Source organism: Botrytis deweyae (genome assembly GCF_014898535.1).
Source record: "Botrytis deweyae strain B1 chromosome Unknown BDEW_001, whole genome shotgun sequence".
NCBI classification, from domain to species: Eukaryota; Fungi; Ascomycota; class Leotiomycetes; order Helotiales; family Sclerotiniaceae; genus Botrytis; species Botrytis deweyae.
In genome coordinates this window covers 1,608,332-1,632,939 of record NW_024066208.1, presented here as the reverse complement: position 1 = coordinate 1,632,939, position 24,608 = coordinate 1,608,332, and the positions used below count along the sequence as shown (strand labels likewise).

Sequence of the window (24,608 nt, the reverse complement as noted above, 5' to 3'; positions counted from 1 at the left end):
ACAACGTTTAATGAACAGTCAGTCGAATAGCAGCAAAATTCATATACAAGAAGATTCCAAGTTTTTATCAACATGTTATTCGCTACAAAACTTACGAGTCTCGCTCTACTCACCATTTCCCTATTTGCAATTCCTGGGGTGAGCACAGCAGCACCTCAAAAATCAGTAATTGTTTCGTATCCGGACGATACTCCAAACGATGTAGTACAGAAAGCGATGGATGCGATCAAAAAGGCTGGAGGCACTATTACACACGAATACAACCTCATCAAGTAAGCTTATTGTCCATTGTCTATGATCGTATCTAATTTGTCCAACAGAGGCTTCGCTGCCAAAGCTCCAGCTCAAGTCCTTGTTACGGTTCAGGCATGGGGAAACGATTATCATGCCGTTATCGAAGAGGATCAGATTGTAAATGCCAACAACTAAGAACAGAATTTGATGCCGACACGATATGAAATTGGAAATAGGCGCATTCAGGAAATTCTACCCATCGATGGTGTATACATGACGTTCACAAGGGATATGGGTATTATCGAGGAGTTTGGTGGTTCCTCGTCAATAGGATCAAGTGTATATGGAAGGCATGAGGGAAATGGAGTCGAAATGGTCTTGGGACTTTTTTATATAGAATGATTGGGAGAACGGTAATCGGCCGGACAACATCAGCGTCCTTGAGAATCCATTGAATCAGGGCAGCCAACTCGAGTGTCAGTACAGAAGAAAGAAATCTAATAATCTCTTACTTCCGAACGTGAAATGCATGAATCAAATGCTGTCTAATCAAACAACTCGGTGCAATATGAGTGTCTGACTGTATGATATACAATTCCCTGTGGTGAAAATCGACGTATACTTTCTATCTTAAGTTGACCGGATCAAATTCTCCCCATCTATCTACCTACTTATCAATTGCTCAGATCTTCGGCCACGGTCAATTGTGCAAACTTCCCCCAGTTACCTAGGTACACTTTAACCAATACTTTCACGGGCTAGAGTACATGCGGAAATATTCAGATGTCTCCAAACTTCTTGTTCTCTGATATGTATGTAGCTGCAAACGGACTTCTCCCCATGCTCTTCTCGACTCCTATACTCAGCATCCTTTGAAGACTTCCTTTTCCTTTGTATGTATTCCCCCGCAAAATAATCGATTGTTGCTGTTGAGTGACCCCACAGTCAAAGAGATGTTCAACAGGGGGGACTCGAGCCTGGACTTTTAGCTTCACAACACAAGAAGAAAGTGCAATTGGATAAAAGTGTACTTGGAGACAATGAAACATGGGAAATAAGTGGCATAAAACCATTGCGAGAATCCAGTTGCGAGCTTTTCCTTTCTCAATTGCACACAAACCTTAACACTACATAGGACCATCACAAAGCCAAATCTTTCCATCCCAAATCCCACGGCTCCCAGCCTCCAGTCTCCAGTCTTCAGTATCCAGTCTCACAGGGTCCATCACTAAAAATACAATTTCGTGTAATCTGGAAATTTACGTGCACCTGCATCTGCACCTGCACGCACGATAAGACTTCGAACCTCACTCAACTTCTTCGCACCTCCTTACACCGCCGAAATCCACAACAGAACGGGTTTCTGTCAACGCAGGAAAAATGCCCTCCAGTCTGGAGCCTCCCGATGACACCACAAGGGCAGTCCTATTGGCATGGGTATGCGATTCAACACCATTCTTCACGCGCTCCTCTTTCACTACTGACATCTACTCGCGATTAGATCAAGACCTTTCCTGCCGTGTTGAACAAGGTCAAGTCAATAGAAGACTTGACTGATGGCATGATATTTTCTGATATGCTGGGTACGTTCTAGATGATCGACCATCTTACACAGGTCCTCGATACGGATGCTAATTTAGTTTGATCTAGAGGACTTCGACCCCGCATATGCCATTAAGGATACTTCGAAAACAACGAGTTCTACAAAATGGATTTCCGCCAAACAGACCTTGGAGGCCGTTTACAAAAATCTCCTGAAATATGCTCATGAGCACTGTGATAACTGGGTGAAGGCAGCGGTTGTCGAATATCCAATCGACTTCAATGCTTTGGCACAATACTCGGATCCCACCGAATCGACGAAGGTAGTAGGAAACGTGAGAACAAGAGACAACATCGCCTTAACTAACAGGTTATTCCAGCTTATAACCATATTCCTGTTGGTCGCCTTGAAAGGTCCTAATCAGTTGAGATATATCGATCGTGTCCGAACGAAGCTAAGCCATGATATGCAATCAGTGATCGCGACCCATGTAGCCACAGTGAGTTAATTTGTTCGTATGGTTTATTGGATGCCGCTGAACATGATGCTACGTAGATAGAGCAGGATCTCTCAATCGCTTTACCGGACTTAGAGGCTCATCGCATCGCCAAGCCATATGACGCCCTGGATCTTGAAGAAAAGTATTCTGCCGTATCCATGGAACATGCAGCATTGAAGAAACGTAATGCTGACCTGATCACACGTTTGGAAAATCTATCAGAAAGCCGTGATCATCTACTAGACGAGACTAAGGAACAAGACCGACTAATCAAACAGCTACAAGAAACGGTTAATCACGGAGGCAAAAGCGAGTATATTTCAAGACTCGAAAAGAGACTTGAAGATTCGGAACAATTAATTGCCAACCAGGAACAGCAGCTTGAAGACGCTCGGGTAAATAGAGAACTAAAGAACAAAGAGTTAGTATCGATTAAAAACACCCGAGACTTGGAGACTCAAGACAGATTGAAGGAACTCGAAGTCGAGAATTCAGCTTTGTTGAAGAGAGCAAACAAGGTCGAACATTATGAAAAGAAACTTGCCCAGCAAAACGCTATCGAAAAGGAAAACGCAAGACTGCGTGAGCAGTTGGATGTGCTACAAGAAAACCAAAAGGATTATGACAAAGTTCATATGGAAAATGAATTGCTCAAAACAACTCGCAGAGAATATATGAAAGTGCTCGAAGGACAAGAGAATACCATAACCGACCTTAAAAATAAGGGTATGGCTTTAGAAGAAGAACTTAGGTCGCGAATGGAGGAGATAGAACTTCATCTTGAAAGGCAACGACATGATGAAAAGTATATCAACGAACTTCAAGAGCGCGTAGACTCACATTCGCCAGAAGAGCCGTCGGGTGGTGGTTTCAGTCTTGAAGATGAGCTTAATCGAAGTGATAGTCCAAACGAACCGAACCCATCGCTTGAAATATCCAGACTGAAAGCGGAGTTACAGGTTCTTAAAAGCAATGAAGGTGGTAAAGCTAATGCAGAACTTCGAGCTGAGCTGCAGAAAGCGGAAATGGAAATCCGGAGACTTCGCGAGAAGACCCAAGAGTTGAAAGAGGCTCACGCCATCTCTCAGGATCAAATTTCAACTATCATGGGCGACAGATCTTTCCTCCCAACAGACGAAGCGTTAGTTATAGCAGTCGACAAAATGATGAACATTGGACCTTTTCAACTGACACTCGATGATTTTCACAGAGAACGAGCGAAGTCCTCTGGACAATCACTATACCGCGACGCCACAAAGGAGATCGAGAGATTGAATCACGCGATAAACGAGCTTACCGCCAAACTTACAAGCAGCGAGCGAGATTTGTTAAGAGCACGGGCAGATTGTGAGTGATCAAACTTCCAGTATGCGTGTAACATCAGCTAACCTAAAGATAGTGAGTGCTATGGATTCCGATGAAATCACAGCATTGGAACAGCTCAAGGAGGCCAATGAATTAGTAGCCTCATCATATGAGAAGGATTTGGCGCTTCTCCAAGCACAGCATAATGATTTGAGAACAGAATTCGTTGACCAACAGTCTCACCTTCTTGCAGCGTTAAAATCCAAAGATAAACTCTCAGAACAACTGAAGACTATCTTCCAACACCCATCAGGTTCTATCGAAGGAACAGGCAAAGACTCCGAGCCTGCAACCGCTCTTGATGCATTGAAAGAGGTAAGTCAAGAGGACAATATTTCTACATCAAGACCAACTTCACCAAAAAAGAAATCCGCAATCAAGCGAATCGGAACGTTGTTCGGTAATAAAAAGCTCAAGGAACCTGCGTCAAGCGCTCCAGGTTATGATCAGCACGATGAAGAACTTGCTAGAGAGCAGGCAGCATTTGGTGTATTGCCAGTAGCACAACCTCCATCGTCGTCTTTCTCTCAAACAAATCCATCACCTTCTCAACTTTCACCAAAATAATCTAAAGGCATCGACTAATATAATTTCCAGCAACTCCAAAAGAAAGAATCGACCATACAAGAGCTTCAACGAAGACTCGTCCTGGCAGAAGACCCAGAAGCGCAAAAGGTACCGTATCGACTTTTTATTCTCACAACCACCATCATAAATAATATCATACCTCTTATTCCAATCAATGATTGTGTCCATATTGAGAGTCAGATTATCATTTATGTGAACTATGTGTGTGCAGAAAACTGATTCAACTTGTGTGAAGGCTGCAAATGATGTTTTGGTGAAGAACCTTACTCGCGAGAACACCCTGATAGCCACTGCCTGGTATGATCTTACGAACAGATTACAAAGTAATCATGTGGTGCTGCAGCGTAGACAAGATGCTCCAAGAAGTTGGGTGAACAAACAACGACAACTTGTGAACTCGGGTCCAAGACGCTGAATTTGACACATGTGAGTTGGTGGTAGTGTGCATAGATAGGAGCATCATAGGGAGAAATTGTTTGCATGGGTAGCGTGAATCTGCATTTTTGACGGGTTATTGGATGAGAGAACGAGTTCATGATCTGAATATTCCGTATGCATTATTGGGGGCAAGAAAGACGGTCAAATACGGGCTTTGAAAGTTTAGAACAAGTTGGCAATTGGCATTTACAACTTGGCAGCATTTTATGGATATATGGATAGAGATGTCTAAGATTGGGGTTGTAGATTGATTAAGGATGAATATCGAGCGATTCTCTTTGGTTGGGACTTTTGCGTATACCCTCCCTCCCCCTCTTTTATACGATACGAAGTTATGGGTCTGAACAAAAGTTGATTAGTATTATATATCACAAATGCATATATGTACATTCTTAGAACTCTTCGTCATACTCAACCGATGCAAAATTGGCACCATACAGTAGTCATTCGTGGCCTTTCAGCTTCTTATGTGATAGGATGGATGGCGGACCCGATCAAGATCTCCACCATTTGATTGCCAAAGTTTTCTCTTTGTGCTGAGAGAGATGGCTGAAAGCTCAATTTGAAATAAATAATAAAATCATGATTCTCATTTCCCATGATGTCTCTGAAAGTGATCATGTCACCACCACAGACCCTGAGCCAAATCAGGGACCATACGATGACATACCACAATGCATAAGCAAGACCATGACAAAATTTAGTACAGCACGAGGTTATTACCGAACATAAAAGCCAACAAAGCAATACCCGCGGCGAAAAATGGACATCCGCATCGGCGCTCTGTCCGCGTCCGTCACTCGATCCCCCATCGAAACAGGCCATCGAACAATATGCCCCTTTCCCGCCCGAAAAATGCACGAGAGAGAGTAAAGTGCCGAGAAAAGATATTATCATCGAAAAATGGCTTTTGTCGGCGAGTTGCCCGACGACATTTTAGATGTGCAACAGAATGGTTTTTGTTTTCCACTTTTTTCCAATGGTGAGGTGGGAGTTTGGGGAGGAAGGGGGGGTGGGATTGGTGGAGAGGGAAAAGGGGTCGTGATGTGATCTTTGAAAATTGTTGCTTCAGACTCGCGGGTCGCGATTGGTTCGTAATTATGGCAATCGAAATTGGGGAAGTCATCGGAATCGAAATCTCAATTAGATTTCGATTGTTTAAGTCAGGGTCTGTATCCAATTTTGTCTTGGTGTGGTGTGACGTTTTCTGTGTAACATTTTCGACGTTGTGGAATGATGTTACTAGATGGATCAAGTTGATGCAGAGATGTGAGATTTCGTCATTGTGCTTGGGCTACCAAATTTTGGGAAGTCATATGTATAAATTATCTATCTAATTCCTGTGTCACACAGTCTAATTTACTCAGACTATCTGAACCCCTTGAGAAGAGAGGAGAGAAGAGACGAGACGCGGAGGATGAAGTTCAGTCCGATGCGTTTGCGTAAGATGTAACAAGGTTTGCATCTTGACAATCCCGATGAGCATCTGTCAGACGCCTTCCCAAGGGGTTTTAGAGAGGCATCCGAAGCCCATGGCTGACGTTCTGAACCCTTCCAGACAAGTAGAGTCCGAGTCCCCGAAGCATGAAAATCAATCACTGATCATTACCTTTTCGGATCGGGGAGAATTTTAGGCACGATCCACCAATCATGATATCCTTTACCTGTTGTGGGTATCTCCACCTGGACCTTCACTTTATTGTCCTTGCCTGCACCTTCGATGGCCTTTTTGACCGCTGCAATCGAGATTCCAGTAAAGATACACGCTTTCAAACAGTCCTTAATATCTTTCAGCCAGCTCTCGTGAGATCCACGACAATAAGCATCTTTAGGATTGAGTTTACTCAGGATCTCGAATCCTTTCTTAGCAGCAGCAGTGGCTTCTCCAGCAATCAAAAGTAGATCGAGAGTGGTCTCATTGGGCTGCGTGACGTTGTAAGTGAAAGATTCAAACGACAAGGGTGCAGGAAGGCCAATCGTAGAAAATGGTTTCATGCGGACTTCGTAACGCATTACATCGTTGCCGTATGGTCTCGGAGGTATGGGTATAAGATCCAAACGGCGAAGTGCTTCAAACAACGAAGATAGTGCGTCTGCGAAGCCATACGTCGAGGTAACTTCTAACATGGAGAAGTTGATGAATGAAATTGCATTGGTGAATTCCTCTCTTTGAGTAGGATCAAGCTGCGTTTCATTGCGACGTGCAGAGTAGGATCGCATGACCTCGCTTCGGATACGCTCAAGATGACGACTTCTCGTCTTGCAAAGATGATTAAGGTAAAAATACATCCCTGATAACTCATCTGGCTGGTAAACTTGGAGTTCAAAGCCTAATTGTACTATCCATTCCATTTGGCGGAGCTTGTAATAGTACGCCCATGATGATAGGGGAAAAGCGTAAATTGGATCATGTGATAAGGTTTTATCTATGAATGGCTTTTCTTTTGTAAATTCTCTCAGTTCCTGATCAATCTCCTCACCATCAAGTTGGAGATTATCCCAGTCAACGATTGTGTGACAGAGTGTTCGACGTATGCGACACCGGCTTTGACACATGGTCCGAAGGATATCTATGTATGTGTTGGCCGCGCGTGATCTAAATAACTCCATTCTTTGAGCCATGTGGAATCTTGGATCATGAGTAACTTCAACTTCATCGTTGATACGATCTAGAAGCTGGTTTGCGGGTAAAGTAAGACTAGCTAGATCATCATCGAGAACTTCTCGGATGGACATTTTACCCAGTATTATCATGTCTGCAAACATGTAATACTGGAGTAAAGTTCGAATATACACGGATGGTTGAGGCTTTCGTGCTTGGAATAATGAAATAAAAGTCTTACATATGTATCATCAGCCAAAGAGTAGATAATTCTCATAGGTGATATTGCACTTACCATGAGACTGTGACTATCTGTATAATCAAGTATATCAATTGCAATTTCACCATCCTTACACATTCTCTCCAAGTGTTCGTAGGCACTCTCCTGACCCACTACAACAATTGGACGTGGCGGAACCGTGCTCGCAAGCTTCCTCTGTAATTTCACACTAAATGACTGCGGAACGGGCTTTGCAAGTTTGCTAGATGATGTTAGATCCGAAATGAATGAATGCGTCTCACGCCAGGACTCCTTTGCATCTTGAGATCTTGACTCTACTGTATCAACAGTTTTCAAAAAAGCCTGCCGAAAGTTAAGTCTAGTCGACAAAGCTTCTTTCATGTCCTCGGATATGCTCTGAGCCTGCAAAACCAATTCTACAGTCTCTTTCATGAAACTAAGAATTTCATCATACTCTATACCCTCGAGCAGATTTCTATGGAATGTATGGGTCGCAAAATCTTCTTCCTAAACGTGTATTAGTGTGAGAAGAAATCACTACGTGAAAAGCGGTAAATACCTCGTAAAAATGCTCTGACCTCACTCGATTGTTGACATACCAACAAGTTTTGATCAGACCTAGACAGTATGCCCTCAAAACTTGCAGCATCAAAGGCTCATCTTCGGCACAGCTCTCGTCTCTGTCAAACCGGGTTTCGTTGAGACTTAAGGGTGAGGGATGTAGGATTCGATCAATGTATAAACTGGTAAAGATTGTTTGAGCAAGTGGGTGTCCCATGTGCCAAGCCATCTGTTCGAAGTCAGACTGCTAAGATTCTGGTTGTATCTGGCATTCACATACCTCATGACAAAGAAGCTGATCAATGATACCCAAAACTTCCTCTGGCAATAGCGCCTGAGCGAAATCATAATCATCCTCCATAGTTTCTCCAGGAGCTAGATAGCCACTATCCATTTTGGGATCCATGATCTGTACTCGAAGATCAGCTCAGCCATTCACTAAAAATGAAAGACAAACCTCTAGAGCAGCAACAGCCTCAAACAATGTGAAGAACGGATCCTTAACAAGGTCTCCTACTTCGAGCTCTATGGCAGGCCATTAGCACGTGATCTACACAAAAGTCTTTCGGTTTTGTGATAGGTAACACACGGTGAGCAGCATCTATGAAGATTTGAGTAATATCTGTAATCTTAACCCCCTTGCTGTACAACTTGGGAGCGGGTCGTAGTTCCGGATTGAGCGCTGCTATCATTGCCGCTGGGTCACTGGGACCTTGATCAATGTCAAGGTCTGATACTTCTGCAAGTGACCGTCAGCGACAGGTATTATCATATAAAAGAGGGTACTTACGCTGCGTGATAGCAGCTACATCGTTGTTATGCATGGCTCTACCGTAGCTGCTGTGAATGATCGCTCAAAGCATCGAAATATAATTTTTGAGGAATGTTCGTCACCTTCGTTTCAATGTTGCGAGAAAGATAGAGTTCTCGCTTGTTACGGAAAGTGGCATGAGTGCAGTAGGTATTTCATATTCAACCTTGGAATAGGACAATAGGTGAATACAGAAATTTAGTTTTCAACATTGGAAAAGTGTTTGTTTACATTGAATTGGGGCTATTTCATGATGATGATGGACGTTAAATATTTAATCTTGTTTCACACACATCAATGTCGTCTCTGTGCTACTTGATTATATCTTCAACTTTAGGATGATGGGTTAAATATGTGCTACGACATGCATGAGGAACAAGTATAATACCTAGACCAGACTATATAATATTGTCACCTTGATACATCACAAACAGAATTTATGGGGATTCAAACATTTCGTGTGATAAAGTATGAAAGATGCCAATATAAACTGCTTTGGAGATGTCGAGTCGTCCAGATGGAATCATGCAGAATATAGAATAGACCGGAGCATTTGCGAGAGTAATGAGACTTTTCAATTGCCTTGGCTCAATAGCCCCGAATGATACAAATGTACAAGTCCACTCTGCCATTCGTTTCTAGCACAGCTCTTTCCCCTCCTCCCACCGGGGCGTTTAGAAGTGCCGTGTCCATATTTAAGAAGATGAAGTAGCCTCTGCCATTGATGCTGCATTGGCCTCCGCAACGTTCTTGATTTCGCCTTGCTTGCCGTTCTGTTCCAATAATCCTCGTTAGTCAACCTCCCTCAATTTAATCCCGCGACTCGAGGAGTCACTTACGTTCCACTTGGCGAATCTCAATTCCATCTCTCCTCTGCGCTCAGCGGCCAATCGTTTGTCATCTTTCAAACTTCTTCGAACAGTTCGTGCGGCGACGGACAAGTACTTGTTGTAGCTGTAATCCAGAAATACGTCAGTAAAAGTCTTCCCCGATGCGGCGCCCAATGCCCTCCATTGCGCCAAACAAGAGAGTTGCAAGGAGGCCGCGGAACTGCGACTACGTACGTGAGACCTGAGGCTTTCCACGCAAATGCCATTTTGTAAGATGAGGGATATGTGAATCGGGACGATGTAATTTGAAGAGAGGTTGCTGCCGTGCCTTTGACCTTCCGTGGAGCGCGGGAAGAATTGGAGAAATTTCCGAGATCACGTGATATTAACATTCCGAGCCGGCCTGCTCAGAGCAGAATTGACTGACTACAAAGTTTCTTTTATTTACAGTCTAACATTTCAATATTATACTTGATAGGCATTCAGTCTGGTTCATCCGCATCAAAGGAAATCAATCATATATTCACAGCAAGCATCACATCTACAATACACTCTAAGAGCTTTTGATAATACACCCCGTTATCCCATCTTTAAATCTAGCTTTACACTGAAAGACCAAGCTCCTCTGCATAAGGAAGGACATAAAGATCACCGACTGCCGAAACTGTAGCTTTGCCCTCCAAAATAGCCTTTGCAGCCTATAATAAACATTAGTATCACGTCGTGTGAGCAATGAAGAGGTACATACCGATTTTAATTTCTCAATGCTGACAGATTCGACGCTCTTGCCAACTTCGTCGATTTGGAATGCCTTACCGCCGTGGACAAGTCCAGAGCCAGTCAAGACAAGACCAGCCTCAACGTTTTGGCCTTCCTCCAATGCGTTGAACTTAGCATTAGCGACAGCCTTTGTGAAATCTTCTTGACTGATGGAGCCTTCAGAAATTGCCTTGAGGGCCTTGACAGCCTCAATAGCAGCTGATCTAACAGCGGACGCAGAACCATTGAATTGAATTGCCAAAAGTCCAGCATCAGAGTAAGCAAAGTTAGTAGCTGTGGCGCTGGCTCCTGGGAATGAAGATGCAGCCTTGGATAGGATTGAGAATCCAGTGGACCACTTGATGCTCGATTTTCCACCGAGGAGAGATGCGAGGACGGAGAATTCAGGTTTGTATGATTCTCCTGCTGTAAAGGAACTAGATCCAGGGAAAGCGAGAACAAATGAATTACCCGAGTCATGGGCAATACGCTCCTCACCACCATAGTATTTAGTGGCACCAGGACCAGAGAGACCTTGTCCAGCATGAGTACCAGTGAAGAACTCTCCTACCCATTTCGATAAATCTGCCTGACTGGCACCATTTGCAACAACGGCGATGTTTGGCTTTGAGTATGCTTGAGTTGAAAATTGGCTGACGGAGTCCGAGCTCAAATATTTTGTGAGGGGTGTAGATGAAGATGGGAAGAGAGGCGTTCCGAGTCCTCTATGGAATGCAACACCGTGTGCTGAGTTGATAGCAAGCTCGGATACACTTCCAAGGAGTTTCTTTTGGCCCAACTTAATCTGGTGCTCGACTTCTTCGTGGTATTCATGAGCTGTTATGAACAGTCAGTTGGCGCCCTTATAAATATTTCTCAACTCTAGACTTACAAGTATACTTTGTCGCGGAAATTACTTCACCAAGGAGTTCGGTGAAGTATGGTAAATCCTCCCGAAGAAACTTAGCCTCAACGACAAGTGCCTCGCGGGTGTGGTAAGCGTTCAATTGTGCGCCCAAAAGTTCAGATTCTCTGCAGATACGGAGAGCGGATCGCTTCAAGGTGTTCTAATTTGTAAAATATAAGTCAGTATCTTACACAATATAATAAAATGCGAAAGTTGGTGCTTGTTTTGAAGTTTACCTTGAATGCAAATCGCTCCAGGCCTGATGTCAAACCTGGTGCAGTCTGATATCTTGTTCCAGCCTTAGCAACGACAGCAAGTTTTGTGGTGGCTCCAGCAACATCTCTGCTTGCGACTTTAACTCCAGCAACATCAGATGATTCGTATGAGAATGAAGTCGATCCGGAGGAAACGGCAGCAAGGCCACGACGATTAGCTGGCTGAGCACAGCATTGCCTGCGAACAGCAAGCTGTGCGTGTCTTCCAATCGCCGACCGTGAGATCATTGTTTGGATTTATTGGTATGAGGAGGGGAGACTCGGTATTTTTTAAAGATCAAGACGTTCAATAATACCAATATCCTACAGTTCTTTTCGCTGGAAGATCTCGGAACAATTGCGCTAGTCTAAATATGGTTTAGTGTTTTGTGTAATTCAATCCCCTCCAATTTTGATTTGCCCATTCGACAATTGGTCCCCCACCTCAAAATTTCTAAGTAATAATCTGAGTATTCGACAATCTGGAATTTCTACCCGTTCTACAATTTTATTTAACATCTTCCATTTTGTCAATGAAACATCGGTAGTAATTGTGGAAGCTCTAGGGATACTGAAATCATCCTCTAGTAGCAACAAAAATTATGTCTAAAGTAAGTTAAATTGGTTTAAGTCAGAATCATCGCTGCCGCCTGCTACTCGCATCAAGATACATATTACAATACTGCGAATTATATTGTAACTAGCTGACTCAATGGATAGTCCAAACATGCAGTTGAGCTTTGCTCACTGCTCGTCGATGATATTTATGGCGAACTGTCGTCTGTAAGTCCACCGCTCACTCCATCTTTTCAAAATATATTGAACCAAGCCTTGCATAAATGACGAGGCTGAAGAAAATATCTCTGCTGTTGCAAAGTCTGACATCATGTAGCGCATTTTCACTATTTTACTTCGACGGGGAAGGTTACCTATGAATGCGCTCAAAAGACACACTCAACTCACAACGCGACAATTGAAGCTTGGATTAACGGTCCTAGTTCGACAAAATTTGGTTTACCATAACTCAGAAGGCAGCGACACCCATTATGAAGCAAACATCGATGCCGCGTATGCGTTGGTTAGATCTGGGAAAATCTTAGAAATTGCGGAAGAACGATTCGGGTCTGTTGCGGCCGAGATTATGGGACAATTGGTACTTTTGGGCCACGCTAAAATATCCGACATAATCGCAGAGTTAAACAAGAACCACGAACCACACGCCAATGGCAGCGGAATCAATGGCGCGACGAATGGCAATGGTGTTCATTCATATCCCTCAGGACAATTGAATCATACATTGATCCAATTGTTGGAGGAAGGATTTATTCAACCTGTTGGCCAGAATATGTTTCGAAGTCCGACAGATAGTTACAATGCGGTTGAAAAGGCGCTTCTTCAGGATAGTTATGGGGGAGCCACGAGAGGAACGAAGCAAAAGGACGAATTAAGGATGAGAATTCGAGGACAGCTACAAGAATTGAGAGCTCAGGTTCCGAATTGGAAACCCGTCGGTTACAATCGCTCATCTACCAATGGCCATATGAACGGCACTGCCTCGAAACGAAGAAGACTTTCTCACAATGGCGGTGCAACTAATGGGTATGATTTTGGCGACGACGAAAGTAACAAGCTTGATGTGAGTTTCTTGCATTGTCTATGGCTGTCTGTGATTGCATGCTAACATATTTTCAGGGAAATTTAGTTTTGCGAATCAACAATGAGAAATGCACTGTCTTTATGAGAAACCGACGACTTGTTGAGCTTGCGAATTCCCGGATTGGTGTAACCACATCTTATATCTACGCTGAACTTCTTCGGCTCATGGCAGAACAGATTCCTAGATGTCGACCTGATCCGAGAATTGACGATGCTGTGGATGACGCTGATGGACCTTCAATCATAATAACAACACAAGAGTTGACCGATGCCTTAAGCAGGACAATCAATGTATCCACTGGAATCGGCAAAGCTACCAGTCAAAATATCGATACTTCCAGACTTGATAAGCTTCAGAACGGCAGAAAGAGAAAGGCTGAAGATGAAGCAGAAGTAGAAGGTGTGGCGAGTTCTGATGAGTCGGAAGATGATCACAAGCCTTCCACGAATGGAAATGGGCATGCAATGGATGTTGACGAAGATGATCCATTTTCGGACCAACCCGGAGCTAACACAAGCAAGCGAGCCGTCACTTTTAAAGACCGGGACAGAACTCCTCCCCCAACAGAGAGTCGCCAGGCCCGAATGATGCATGTAATGAGCCATCTTCAACTGTTAGCCGCTGATGATTGCCAACTACTACGAAAGTGCGGTGCTCGGCAAATGGGCGAATGGACGGTAGATTTTGAGCGTGTGATTGACCGACTTCGACAATCCGAACTTGACTCCATTGTATATGAGAATTTTGGCCAAATTGGTCATCGACTCGTACGAGTTATGAGGAAGATGGGAAAGCTTGAAGAAAAACATATTGCCAAGCTGGCGTTGATCAAGCAGCAGGATTCCCGTACTACACTTGTGAACATGCAAATGCATGGTATGGTTGATATTCAGGAAGTCCCCAGGGATGCTGGTCGCCTGATTGTGCGTACTATACATTTGTGGTTTTGTGATGAAGACCGGGTTACCTCGCTTTTGTTGGATCGAACTTACAAGGCTATGTCAAGATGTCTTCAACGACTCGATGTAGAGAAGCGACGCAAAGCAGATATCATTGCATTATCAGAGCGTACAGATGTTCAAGGTCAAGAGGAGGCCTTTCTTCGACCTGAACAGATGAACCAATTACGTGAGGTTCGGGCGAAGGAGGAAGATCTATTAGGACAGATTTGTAGACTCGACGAATTGGTCGGCATATTTCAAGATTATTAACTTGTATGGATGGTTTTGGTTCGGGGCTTTAGCGTTCTTGGTTTTTCACACTGGGGCGGCGCCATCTACTGCATAACAAAAGGCGTTCTAGTATAGTCGAGCAGCAATGGTTATTTCCAGTTGACTCATTACTTTGAGATACCATAGGTTCATTTCGTAGCCTAGATTAGTTGCTTGGGTAAATATTCTCCAAATTTGCAAATAGCAAGTACAGTAGGTGTGAAGCTTATAATGCCATTGTTTCGCTTCTGATCATTCCCCCTCGAATTCAAACAATATTACCTAATTACCTACCTGATATCTTTCAATCAACACCAGAAACTCCTTGGGAGTATGACTAAAAAAAAGGTTAATCATTCAAGTCTTATCAAACAATATCAATCTTTTTAAGGCTCAATTCCCACCTGTTATCTTGATCATCTAAAAGATATTATCAACCAGTTTCGCCGGTTACGTTTCATACCCCACGGCAAACTACCGACTTCGTGCTAATTCACCCGATTTCATAATGTGTGTTCAAAAGAAAAAGCACTTTTTCAATATCACCTAATCGAAATTCCAAAAACTGAAAAATTCAATTCAATTAGTATAGCTTCAAATTGAAAAAACTTTGTATTATAATATAGATATCAATTAAAAAAATCGATAAATAAAATCTGAATAGAATTGATCAAAAATTGATTGAATTGGAAGTAATTGAATGAAATTATGATTTTTGGTGTAGTTTTTAGGTTTTTGAATTTTCGAAAATTGAATTTTCATTCAACTATTTCTAATTCAATCAATTTTTGATTAATTCTATTTATATTTTATTTCTTGATTTTATCAATTGAGATTTATATTTCTATATAGAGTTTTTCTAATTTGGAGTTATATTGATTGAATTGAAAGCAATTGAATTATTTTTATATTGGATTTAGCAAACAGTTGATTAGATCAAAAAAAGTTATGTTTTGGACATACGTTATGAAATCAGGTATTGTACCTGGTGCGCACGGACAACTCACAAGGGCTTTCTGAAGGTCCAAAGAAAAAAAAAGTTTGGGAATCACACCAGACAAAATATTTTTCTATTTCCACAATCTTTGAAGAATAGAACAATTCGAAGCCTCGGACAATTTCAAAGACTTCACTCATTTAGTTGATTTTGAAGCATTTTCTATTTGATTTTGTCATTGCCGCCATAATGTCTCCAATTGCTGCATCGCCTTCTAAAGGCTACAAGTCAGAATCTACATTGGCTAGATTGTTGGGCTCAGGTTAGTTTCTTCGGATTATTTTATATACAAGCAATCACTTACACTATGCGTAGGATCTGCCGGTATTGCTGAGCTTGCTGTCTTTCATCCTGTATAGACACACCAAGAACCCCCATTGAAAATGAACTTACTGACCCATCAAAGGTCGACACAATCGCAAAGAGATTGATGAGCAATCAGGGATCGGTATAACCCCCCGTTAATGCACTTTTCTACCATGCCATGCTAATTACTTGCACCACAGACCAAGGGCAAATTGGCACAAGTTATCTTCAAGGACAAGGCAACAGCATCTGTCGGCACCAAATTCTTTTCTCTCTTCCCGGGTCTAGGATATGCTGCAGGATACAAAGTCCTACAAAGAGTCTACAAGTATGGTGGACAACCATTTGTTCGCGACTATCTTACTACACACCACGGTAGTACTTTCGAAAACACCTTTGGCAAAAAGACTGGAAAGGCGATGATGAGTTCAGTAGCAGGAAGTCTTGTTGGAATTGGAGAGATTGTCCTCCTTCCCCTCGACGTTCTCAAGATCAAGCGTCAGACAAACCCTGAGGCTTTCAGAGGACGAGGTGTTGTCAGAATCGTTAGAGATGAAGGGTTTGGATTGTACAGAGGTTGGCAATGGACTGCTGCAAGAAATGCACCAGGATCCTTTGCTGTAAGTTTCCCTCCTACTCCTCTTCAGACGGCTGCTAATATATTTCAAAGCTCTTCGGAGGATCTGCCTTTGCCAAAGGATACCTTTTCAATTTGAACGATTACAACAAGGCCACCTGGTTCCAGAACTTCGTGGCTTCTATCGCCGGTGCTTCTGCATCTCTTGTCGTCTCCGCACCTCTCGATGTTATCAAGACTCGTATTCAAAACCGTAACTTCGAGAACCCAGAAAGTGGTTTCAGAATTGTGTCAAGCATGATGAAGAATGAGGGCATGACTAGTTTCTTCAAAGGTTTAACACCAAAGGTATGCTAGCTCTTTACTCATTGTTAAGTAACAACACTAACGTCTAATAGCTATTGATGACTGGACCAAAATTGGTATTCTCTTTCTGGCTTGCACAAACTTTAATCCCTGCTTTTGATATCGCTCTTTCCAAATAGAATGTTCGTGTGGAATTGAGCCTCGTAATGTAATAATACCAAGATGGATGGGATGGAAAACTGGCGTTTAATGATATAAAACGATATATTGTACCCTCCTTGTAGATAGCTGGGAGTCGATATATGGGAGGGCAAATCACTCGACTCAAATGACAATGACAATGATAAACGGAATAGATACCTAAATTACCTATTGCTGTTACGTATTTTGCTGTGAATCACTGTGTAAATTAATGACTTGGGCTAATGAGCATTCTATATCATACCCAGCAGTATTTTGTGAGTGGTGTTGAAATTCGGAATTTTATCAGCCTCCCACTTCTCATTGTCTGGTAAACTTGCTCGGAGAGACTTTTGGCTCTGAGAATCCAATAGTCTGATTTTACAAATCTGGGTAGAGAGTAATAGTAGAATTCTATGGCTTCTCTACCAGTAGTATGGATACGACTTTATCATTTAATTATTACCCCTCCATGAAGGAGCTATGGCATCTCGGCAATAGCCGGGGATTTCTGTATCCACAAATTTCAACTTATTTATTAACCATCAACTTTCCACAAACACAAATCTTCCAATACTCACACCGTAATAATCTACACGTGAAATTATCATCATGCCTACTCCAACATATCTCATATCTAGAGTTGGTGATCCAATCTTTGCCCTATTTATTGGGGTAGGGGCAACGGTGACTCGTATCAACCGGGAAGAAAAGGAGCAAGGACGCACCACTCAGCAAACAATCGATTCTGCATTCAGGTATGTAGTTCGGAAGTCTATTCCTCTTGAGCATTCAATAACACACGTCATATAGAAGAATCGGGTTTCCTCGTTCGAATGATCCTTTGGCGGAAAAGAATTGAGAGTTGTGGAAGGAGCCCTCGATTGGTCGACATGCACAAAATACTTCAAGGAAGGCGCATGTCATGCTCTATATCTTAAGACTTTCTTTCCATTTAAACAAATATTCATCATTCAACAACAAGTATTTCACCATTTTGCATTCCTGGAATAGCAGTAGTGTAACTGTCAGCACTTTAATCTCACTCCGTCTCCTATCCTTCACGCAGTTTCTTTGCATTGGATAGTGAAAGACTTTTACAATATTCATACAATCTTGATCTCTGAACGCTTCAATGGCAGAAGGTAGCGAAGATTCTTTCTTGTACATGAAAAGCCATTCGAAGGCCAATCATGACTTCGTCGATGGAGAAGCCGTTTCTGGCAAATCACCATCAACCTGTATTCCAAAGAAGCTCAGCGCGGATACTCGATCCATACCTGCTTCTCCTTCGCATAAGCCTCACCGTCAAAAGAGCAACACAGTGGCTGGACGTGGCGAATCTTCTAATGTCGCAATATCTGTGGACACTCCAACCGTTGGACCGCTCAATCATGATGATTGTATGGCTTTTGACCTTTATGAGCAAGACCCCGACATGGTCTACGAATCCTCGGATTACAACCTTCGAAGACAGTCATCGGACTTCCGATTCAACTTTGAAGATATGATTGTTTTGCCAATGAGACTCAAGAAACCATCCACTGCGATTAACTTCGGCACACCTTCTTTCACTGACATCGATGAGTTCGACTACGCAGATCAGCACGTCTATTATAGTCAACTTATCACTACTGTTAACTCAAATTCAGCGAGACACGAATACGCCGTACGCAAAGGACCTCTTTGGAACTGCGCCTGGGAAATTCTTGTACCAAAAGGTCTTCATCCAACCTATCTTACAGAGGATGAATTTGTAAAGTTGGTGTTAAGTCAGGGCAACGATACGACCAAGTGGATGGATACCAACATTCCAATTCTACATAGAAGAGCACTTCAAAAATCGGGCGCTGCACGCCAAAAGCTTTCAAACGCGGGGATCTCTCCTTTTGAGCTAACTCAAGAGTATCTGGAGTCGTTTGAATGGATGGACAAGATTGAGCAAGATAATTTTATCAAGACTTTCCAGAAGCTGCAGCTACAAGTTTCCTTTCAGAAACAAGGTATTTCAATGAGAATTGAAGATATTGACAGTATCCCTTTTGAGGACGAGGAAAAGCTAATTGGGAAGTCACATACGAAGCTGGTTGACGGATCTTGCATCCAACAAGACTGTTCCTCCGACGTTGACGACTCGTTCATGGTTGACAAATTTAGTCTTGAAGAATTTGAGAACCAGTTCTGGAATGATGATTACAAGAAAGGTTCTCCGACATCCAAGAAGGCTCCTGCTCCGGTCCGCAGCACGCCAATTCCACAAAAATATCAATCTCCAACTGCCTCCGACCTTCACGACGAGGCAGTTTCTTTAAAGTGCTTGAAGAACATTTTATGTTCCCAGGGTATTGAACCTGGACCACCCTCTCCACTTCTCAAATCTGGTGAAGGCTCCGACTACTTCAAGATCAATCAAGAGACTAAGAATACCCATAACTCCAATAGAGGTTTCATGAGCCAACCTCCATTTTCACCGCTCGAAGCTGCCAAGAGCTATCCTTACAAAGGTTCTTATGTTCTTCCACCAAAGAATCCTGACTCTCACGTTTTCTTCTCTCTCCAAGATCCTCCTTCTATAACTCCTCTTAAAACTACACAATCTGAATCTGGTCGCCTTGAATCCTCAAGTTCCTCAAGCCATGATCCCAGTGATGGCAGCAGTAGTACCCCGGGTTCCAAATCACAATCACGCAAGTCTGAAGCTAGTTCTGTCGGTGGAGTCCCTCTTACGGGTACTCTTAGTGGTGGTGGTGCCTGCCAAAGTCAACAATCAGGCAAGACAGAAGGAAGCCGGGCAAGTGGGGCTGGTGATAAATTCGCCAGTATTGGCAAAAGAATCGAGGGTTCCCCTAAAGCTCTCAAGAAGAAGTTGAGTTCCGTTTTCGGAACGATTGGAAGATCTGGAAGATCGGGTACGCAATGAGAAGAGACTGCTTGAGTGTTGAAGATGTCGTTGCTACTAATTGCTCATACTGAGGCATTGTTTATTACTCAAGAGCGTGCTATTGAGATGAAAAGGACGCACGTTGTGCATGAGACATGTGAGGTGCTCGTTTGATGGAGAATTCACAATGAAAGAAACATGGTTATGAAGAGGTATCAAAGGGCTCTATTATCGACTAGTATTGTTAGTGTTGGAATCGAGTATGAAATTATGGTCATCAAATAGCTTGAAGTCATTATCAAGCTCTCTGGGTTTATGGAGAGATAATTACACATTCGTTAGAGGTTAGATTAGTACAGGACAGAGAGATAGTCAGAATTACAAGAGATCAATCACGAACCAAATGACATCATCAATGCGTGTTGGAATTGATGAAGGGCCTCCACCCTCGTCAACTTCACGATTCAATACAAGCATGTTCAATCACTCCTCAAATCACAGTCTCATTGAAACGGCAGAAAGACAGTAAATCACGAATCCAACGACTTCACGTGTACTTAGCACATTGTGAAACCATGCATGTGTTGGCAGAAAGCATCGTATCATATTGTCCCTATTCCCAATAAACCCCTCCCACTAAAAGCATGAAAACAAGGAAAGGATAACAACCCCTATGAATAATTCACAACATCGAAGTCCGAAATTTCCACTTCCCAAGAGCATACACAGCTGTTCCATCATCCCATATACAGATAATCAGTCTTTTCTTGCTGATCTCCTTTGCTGCGAACCCTAAGAGAGGGCGCTTAGGATGATCGAAGAGGTAGGTGAGAAATGGTTGGTTGGTACGCTCCCAAGGTATTTGAGGGGGAAAACTTGGAAGTTGACGAGTAAAAAAGAAAAACTGCCCCAGGTTGTAACGTAGTCACACTGCCCTGCCTATCCATCACCGCCTCGCCTTATAAACGCCTATGATGAGTTGTACTGAAGTTTCTAAGGAAGCGGGATTTAGTTGGCTTCTTCTAAAGCTTCACCGAAGGTGTTTTCGCCCGAGTATGAAATGTATAGGAATCTATTTCGTAGTGAAGTTAGCATTTACATCATATAATCATTTGGAATTTCTTTGTTCATTCATAAGTATGTGTTGGAGTCGATTTGGTTTAATCGCGATAATCACGATAACGGTGACGATAGAGCGGTATGACGTTATGAAAAGTAGATAATGGAGAACGTACCCATCCTCATCCTTATGCTCCTCGTAAATGGAGCTCATCAGAGCGGCAGTAGGCGGTAAGACCTCATCGACGAAAATGAAGATGGCCTTTTCCGGGGAAAGCTTGATACGTTTGCGAATAACGTACACAAATTGACCGACGGTGAGATCGCTGGGCACGAGATACTTCTTCTTGTCGATAGTGGCAATGTCGGACTTCTCGACCTTCTCGCAGATTACGGGGATACGGTCGGAGTATTTTTGACGCTGGATACAAAAGTTAGTCGGCTTGTGGTGAAAGGAGTGTGCAATACATCGGTTTGAGGGTTTGGGGGATGCGATCGTGATAGTGGGGAAGAGGAGGTAATGGTTAGGAGGTTGGAATGCGACTTACGATGCGTTCAGCTTCAGCCTTGCGCTTCTCGAATGGGTGCTCGTCCTTAAACTTGGATCGCATTTTGAAATAGGTTATTGGATGATTTGTTGGTTAAGAGTTGTTGGATGGTTGTTGAAAGTGTTGATATTGGAAGTGTTGATATTGGAAGTGTTGTGTTGTGTTGTGTTGTTGATGTAATGGAGGATGGATGGATGATGGAGGGGAAAGGTAGTGCGAGGGAGGAGGTAGGGAGGGAGTTGTAATGGAGAGGGAGACTAATAAGGTATTATTAAAGGCTATAAAGCCTGCCTAAGTGCAGGTGGCTAAGTAGCGTAAGCGGTGAGGGATTGATTGTGAATCACACTTCTTGCCTAGATTATGATACTGTACTGTACGGTGACTTGCAGGTGAGAGGTGTGGTTTTATGAGCAGAGGGCGGGTTGAATATCGATTGAATATCGATTGATTATAGATATGGTTGGTATAGATACGAAGATACAAAGATTGACTCGAGATTACGGTAAACCTTGGAATAGCTAGGAACGTATCTAATGGAACAACCGCAGCTGACGATGGTGAAGAGGGAAGAGTGAATGATGGAATATGAATGACATGCCTGTTTCACATTACTCCCAAGGGCACATGATGAGAATATCCTCATACAATGATACATACGAGTGATCATTCATTCATTGATTCATTCATTGATTCATTCATTCATTCATTCATTCATTCATACTTTCATCCTTCATCCTTCATACCCCATAGCCTCCCTTTTCTTTGTCATGCGCTTTCTCTTTGACCGTCGTTCGCATCCAATGCAACTTACGTTACTTACCCAATGACTTACCCAATGCTCTCTTTCTACCCTACTTCCGCTCGAGGGATGGGACTAAACCCCAGACAGCAACCCCACTCGAGATAGAGGCAAAGAGGCGGCTAGAGATGGAGTCAACAAGGTCACGGGTATCGTGTGGGAGGAGGACCTTGACATCCTTACCAGGAGAACATCCCAATGGTTGGTGTCAAATGATCTCCTATCATCGAAGTATACATGGATATGGATAGAGAAACTCGAGACTCCCTACTTGTCGTCGTTCTGCCGGTAGTAAGTTACCCGGGTGTACATAGTAATCTATTATCTCATACCTGGCGAGCCTGGCCCCGGAATATGTATGTATATGTATGTATCTCGCGCTCGCATCTTGACGTTCTCTCTCTTTCTCCGTGAGCTTTTCTTTTGAATCTTCCGTCGTTCTTCAACTCATGACAAGGAATCTCTCGGATTCTGACGGATCTATGTACCAAATCTACTAGGTAACTAAGCAAGTCCTCCGTAAATGCCGTAAGTCTCGAGGTAGCTGGAGGTCTTTAAAGTTTTGTTTTGCTCAGCACCGGTAAATCCTTACCAAAATCTTCCGATGATGGCCAGTGCTTGCTTCCCTTTCTAAAAGTTGTCCATTCATCGCCGTCATGATCATAGAAATCGTACCACGGCAAAGTGCGAAAATTATATCGACAAATCTAGTCCTTTGAATCACACCCAAACAATCACTTCCTCAACAATATCTACTTATTTGTGGCATGTTTCTTGTGTTATAGGACTGAAATCTTTCCAATTCTAAGCTGACCATTTCCTTACCTTTCCTTTCCTTTCACAATGTCTCTTCCCATAAGAAGAGCTCGATTCTTGAGCTTGGGAAGATCTTCTTTCTCGAGACATTCTTTACCTTTGTATCCTCGGAGAACTTTCGCAGATCACCAAAAGCCTCCTAGACCAGGCTCTGGGCGACCTACTGTTTGGGCACCAAAAACTAGAATCGCTGTTGGCGTTGTCTTTATTGGTGCTTTAATTTACAACATGGTATGGAGCATGCGATCAAGACTTATGCTGCGGGCTTCACTTACACCTTAGTAGGCAACAGAAGAACCGGCCAAGTTGGATGCCCCTACCATTGCAGAACGGGATACCCTCACTAAACGTGAATCTGGAGTTACGGAGAATTCGCCCATGCGATTGCGAATGGAAGAATTCATTAAACAACAGCAAAAGGAAATCGTACATGAATTGGAACAAGTCGATGGCAAGAAGTTTCGAGTTGATACATGGAATAGGGAACATGGCGGAGGTGGGATCTCCTGTGTATTGCAAGACGGCAATGTATTTGAAAAGGCAGGAGTAAATATCAGTGTGGTATATGGAACATTACCTCGACCGGCAATTGAAAAAATGCGAGCCAACCACAAGTCTATCGACCCTGATGTTCAATCCCTCGACTTTTTCGCTGCCGGATTAAGCATGGTCCTCCATCCAGTCAATCCAATGGCGCCCACTGTCCACCTCAACTATCGATATTTCGAAACCGAAAACCCCGATGGTTCACCTGCCGCATGGTGGTTTGGTGGTGGAACGGATCTTACACCTAGTTACTTGTTCGACGAAGATGCTATTCATTTTCACAAGACAATTAAAGAAGCATGCGACAGCCATGATAAAGAATACTATCCAAGATTCAAGAAATGGTGCGATAACTATTTCTCCAATAAACATAGAGGGGAAACGCGGGGTGTTGGAGGAATTTTCTTCGATGATTTAGAAGAGGGAAAAGATCAAGAAAACTTGTTTGCATTTGCGCAAAGTTGTTTGAAAGCTTTCCTTCCTTCATATCTCCCAATCATCAATAAGAGAAAGGATATGCCATATACCGAGAAAGAAAAGGAATGGCAACAAATTAGGAGGGGTCGATATGTAGAATTCAACCTGGTACATGATAGAGGTACAGCTTTCGGTTTGAATACACCAAGTGCGAGGGTGGAAAGTATTTTGATGAGTTTACCTTTGACGGCTAGTTGGAGGTATATGTATGAGCCGGAGAAGGGAAGTAGAGAACAGAGATTGGTGGATGTTTTGAGAGAACCTAGGGAATGGGTTTAAATGTCAGATGCGGGAATAGAAATAGTCAATTGATTGAATTCTGCTGTATATACGAATTAGAAATTACATGTATGATATAGATGAAAGAAATGAATAAGAGAGATATCAGTGAGGTTCAAAATAATGGGTTTGTAGCTTCCCATACCTAGTACTTTTAGGCAAACGAACGAGCAAGCGAGCTTGGTTCCACCCCTCCTTTTCTGTTCTGTCCAATCTCGTGCATTGCACATCGAGCACACTTCAACATCTTATCTCATCACCACTTCAACTCTTCAACTCTTGTGGGAATATCCAGTTTCTATTTAAACGGAGTAAAACTCTATGTATCCAATTCCTA

The 24,608-nt window shown here is 42.9% G+C and overlaps 11 protein-coding genes across 11 annotated transcripts; 7 read left to right on the top strand and 4 right to left on the bottom strand.

The window, feature by feature from the left end:
• Window positions 1-72: 72 nt before the first annotated feature.
• EAE98_000479 (uncharacterized protein) lies at window positions 73-429 on the top strand (the record flags this gene model as incomplete). The annotated part of the gene is made up of 2 exons (XM_038948097.1): window positions 73-272; window positions 321-429. The coding sequence occupies 2 exons, from the start codon at window positions 73-75 to the stop codon at window positions 427-429; spliced, it is 309 nt and encodes a 102-aa protein (XP_038815774.1).
• A 1,185-nt stretch (window positions 430-1,614) lies between these two features.
• Window positions 1,615-4,644, top strand: EAE98_000478 (uncharacterized protein; the record flags this gene model as incomplete). The annotated part of the gene is made up of 9 exons (XM_038948096.1): window positions 1,615-1,671; window positions 1,736-1,817; window positions 1,885-2,099; window positions 2,157-2,276; window positions 2,333-3,417; window positions 3,487-3,623; window positions 3,676-3,956; window positions 4,239-4,316; window positions 4,465-4,644. 9 exons carry the CDS (start codon window positions 1,615-1,617, stop codon window positions 4,642-4,644), a joined length of 2,235 nt encoding a protein of 744 aa, XP_038815773.1.
• A 1,288-nt stretch (window positions 4,645-5,932) lies between these two features.
• Window positions 5,933-9,043, bottom strand: EAE98_000477 (uncharacterized protein). The gene is made up of 7 exons (XM_038948095.1): window positions 8,862-9,043; window positions 8,661-8,810; window positions 8,529-8,596; window positions 8,352-8,480; window positions 8,070-8,300; window positions 7,565-8,017; window positions 5,933-7,505 (listed from the first exon to the last, which is right to left on the bottom strand). Exons 1-7 carry the CDS (start codon window positions 8,893-8,895, stop codon window positions 6,273-6,275), a joined length of 2,298 nt encoding a protein of 765 aa, XP_038815772.1. The 5' UTR covers window positions 8,896-9,043; the 3' UTR covers window positions 5,933-6,272.
• Window positions 9,044-9,577: 534 nt separating this feature from the next.
• On the bottom strand, window positions 9,578-9,978 carry EAE98_000476 (uncharacterized protein; the record flags this gene model as incomplete). Its single annotated transcript, XM_038948094.1, has 3 exons — window positions 9,578-9,655; window positions 9,722-9,836; window positions 9,947-9,978. The coding sequence occupies 3 exons, from the start codon at window positions 9,976-9,978 to the stop codon at window positions 9,578-9,580; spliced, it is 225 nt and encodes a 74-aa protein (XP_038815771.1).
• A 336-nt stretch (window positions 9,979-10,314) lies between these two features.
• On the bottom strand, window positions 10,315-11,881 carry EAE98_000475 (uncharacterized protein; the record flags this gene model as incomplete). Its single annotated transcript, XM_038948093.1, has 4 exons — window positions 10,315-10,410; window positions 10,461-11,308; window positions 11,364-11,538; window positions 11,615-11,881. The coding sequence occupies 4 exons, from the start codon at window positions 11,879-11,881 to the stop codon at window positions 10,315-10,317; spliced, it is 1,386 nt and encodes a 461-aa protein (XP_038815770.1).
• Window positions 11,882-12,234: 353 nt separating this feature from the next.
• On the top strand, window positions 12,235-14,500 carry EAE98_000474 (uncharacterized protein; the record flags this gene model as incomplete). Its single annotated transcript, XM_038948092.1, has 4 exons — window positions 12,235-12,243; window positions 12,353-12,415; window positions 12,525-13,268; window positions 13,325-14,500. The coding sequence occupies 4 exons, from the start codon at window positions 12,235-12,237 to the stop codon at window positions 14,498-14,500; spliced, it is 1,992 nt and encodes a 663-aa protein (XP_038815769.1).
• Window positions 14,501-15,686: 1,186 nt separating this feature from the next.
• On the top strand, window positions 15,687-16,865 carry EAE98_000473 (uncharacterized protein; the record flags this gene model as incomplete). Its single annotated transcript, XM_038948091.1, has 6 exons — window positions 15,687-15,759; window positions 15,813-15,850; window positions 15,904-15,945; window positions 16,004-16,423; window positions 16,474-16,728; window positions 16,779-16,865. 6 exons carry the CDS (start codon window positions 15,687-15,689, stop codon window positions 16,863-16,865), a joined length of 915 nt encoding a protein of 304 aa, XP_038815768.1.
• Window positions 16,866-17,438: 573 nt separating this feature from the next.
• Window positions 17,439-17,728, top strand: EAE98_000472 (uncharacterized protein; the record flags this gene model as incomplete). Its single annotated transcript, XM_038948090.1, has 2 exons — window positions 17,439-17,624; window positions 17,680-17,728. Exons 1-2 carry the CDS (start codon window positions 17,479-17,481, stop codon window positions 17,726-17,728), a joined length of 195 nt encoding a protein of 64 aa, XP_038815767.1. The 5' UTR covers window positions 17,439-17,478.
• Window positions 17,729-18,001: 273 nt separating this feature from the next.
• EAE98_000471 (uncharacterized protein) lies at window positions 18,002-19,786 on the top strand (the record flags this gene model as incomplete). Its single annotated transcript, XM_038948089.1, has 1 exon — window positions 18,002-19,786. The coding sequence occupies one exon, from the start codon at window positions 18,002-18,004 to the stop codon at window positions 19,784-19,786; it is 1,785 nt and encodes a 594-aa protein (XP_038815766.1).
• A 481-nt stretch (window positions 19,787-20,267) lies between these two features.
• Window positions 20,268-22,073, bottom strand: EAE98_000470 (uncharacterized protein). Its single transcript, XM_038948088.1, has 3 exons — window positions 21,355-22,073; window positions 20,983-21,227; window positions 20,268-20,819 (listed from the first exon to the last, which is right to left on the bottom strand). Exons 1-3 carry the CDS (start codon window positions 21,415-21,417, stop codon window positions 20,756-20,758), a joined length of 372 nt encoding a protein of 123 aa, XP_038815765.1. The 5' UTR covers window positions 21,418-22,073; the 3' UTR covers window positions 20,268-20,755.
• A 923-nt stretch (window positions 22,074-22,996) lies between these two features.
• Window positions 22,997-24,271, top strand: EAE98_000469 (uncharacterized protein; the record flags this gene model as incomplete). Its single annotated transcript, XM_038948087.1, has 2 exons — window positions 22,997-23,200; window positions 23,255-24,271. 2 exons carry the CDS (start codon window positions 22,997-22,999, stop codon window positions 24,269-24,271), a joined length of 1,221 nt encoding a protein of 406 aa, XP_038815764.1.
• Between the last annotated feature and the right edge of the window lie 337 nt (window positions 24,272-24,608).

Bases quoted from the DNA above. Each gene is read 5' to 3' on its own strand.
- EAE98_000477 (XM_038948095.1), bottom strand. From the start codon at position 8,895: ATGCATAACAACGATGTAGCTGCTATCACGCAGC. The intron at 8,481-8,528 runs GTTTGTCTTTCA...CTTCGAGTACAG, and splicing joins AGGCTGTTGCTGCTCTAGAG to ATCATGGATCCCAAAATGGA. The intron at 8,018-8,069 runs GTATTTACCGCT...ATACACGTTTAG, and splicing joins GGTCAGAGCATTTTTACGAG to GAAGAAGATTTTGCGACCCA.
- EAE98_000470 (XM_038948088.1), bottom strand. From the start codon at position 21,417: ATGCGATCCAAGTTTAAGGACGAGCACCCATTCGAGAAGCGCAAGGCT. The intron at 21,228-21,354 runs GTAAGTCGCATT...TTTTGTATCCAG, and splicing joins AGGCTGAAGCTGAACGCATC to CGTCAAAAATACTCCGACCG. The intron at 20,820-20,982 runs GTACGTTCTCCA...ACTACGAAATAG, and splicing joins GAGCATAAGGATGAGGATGG to ATTCCTATACATTTCATACT.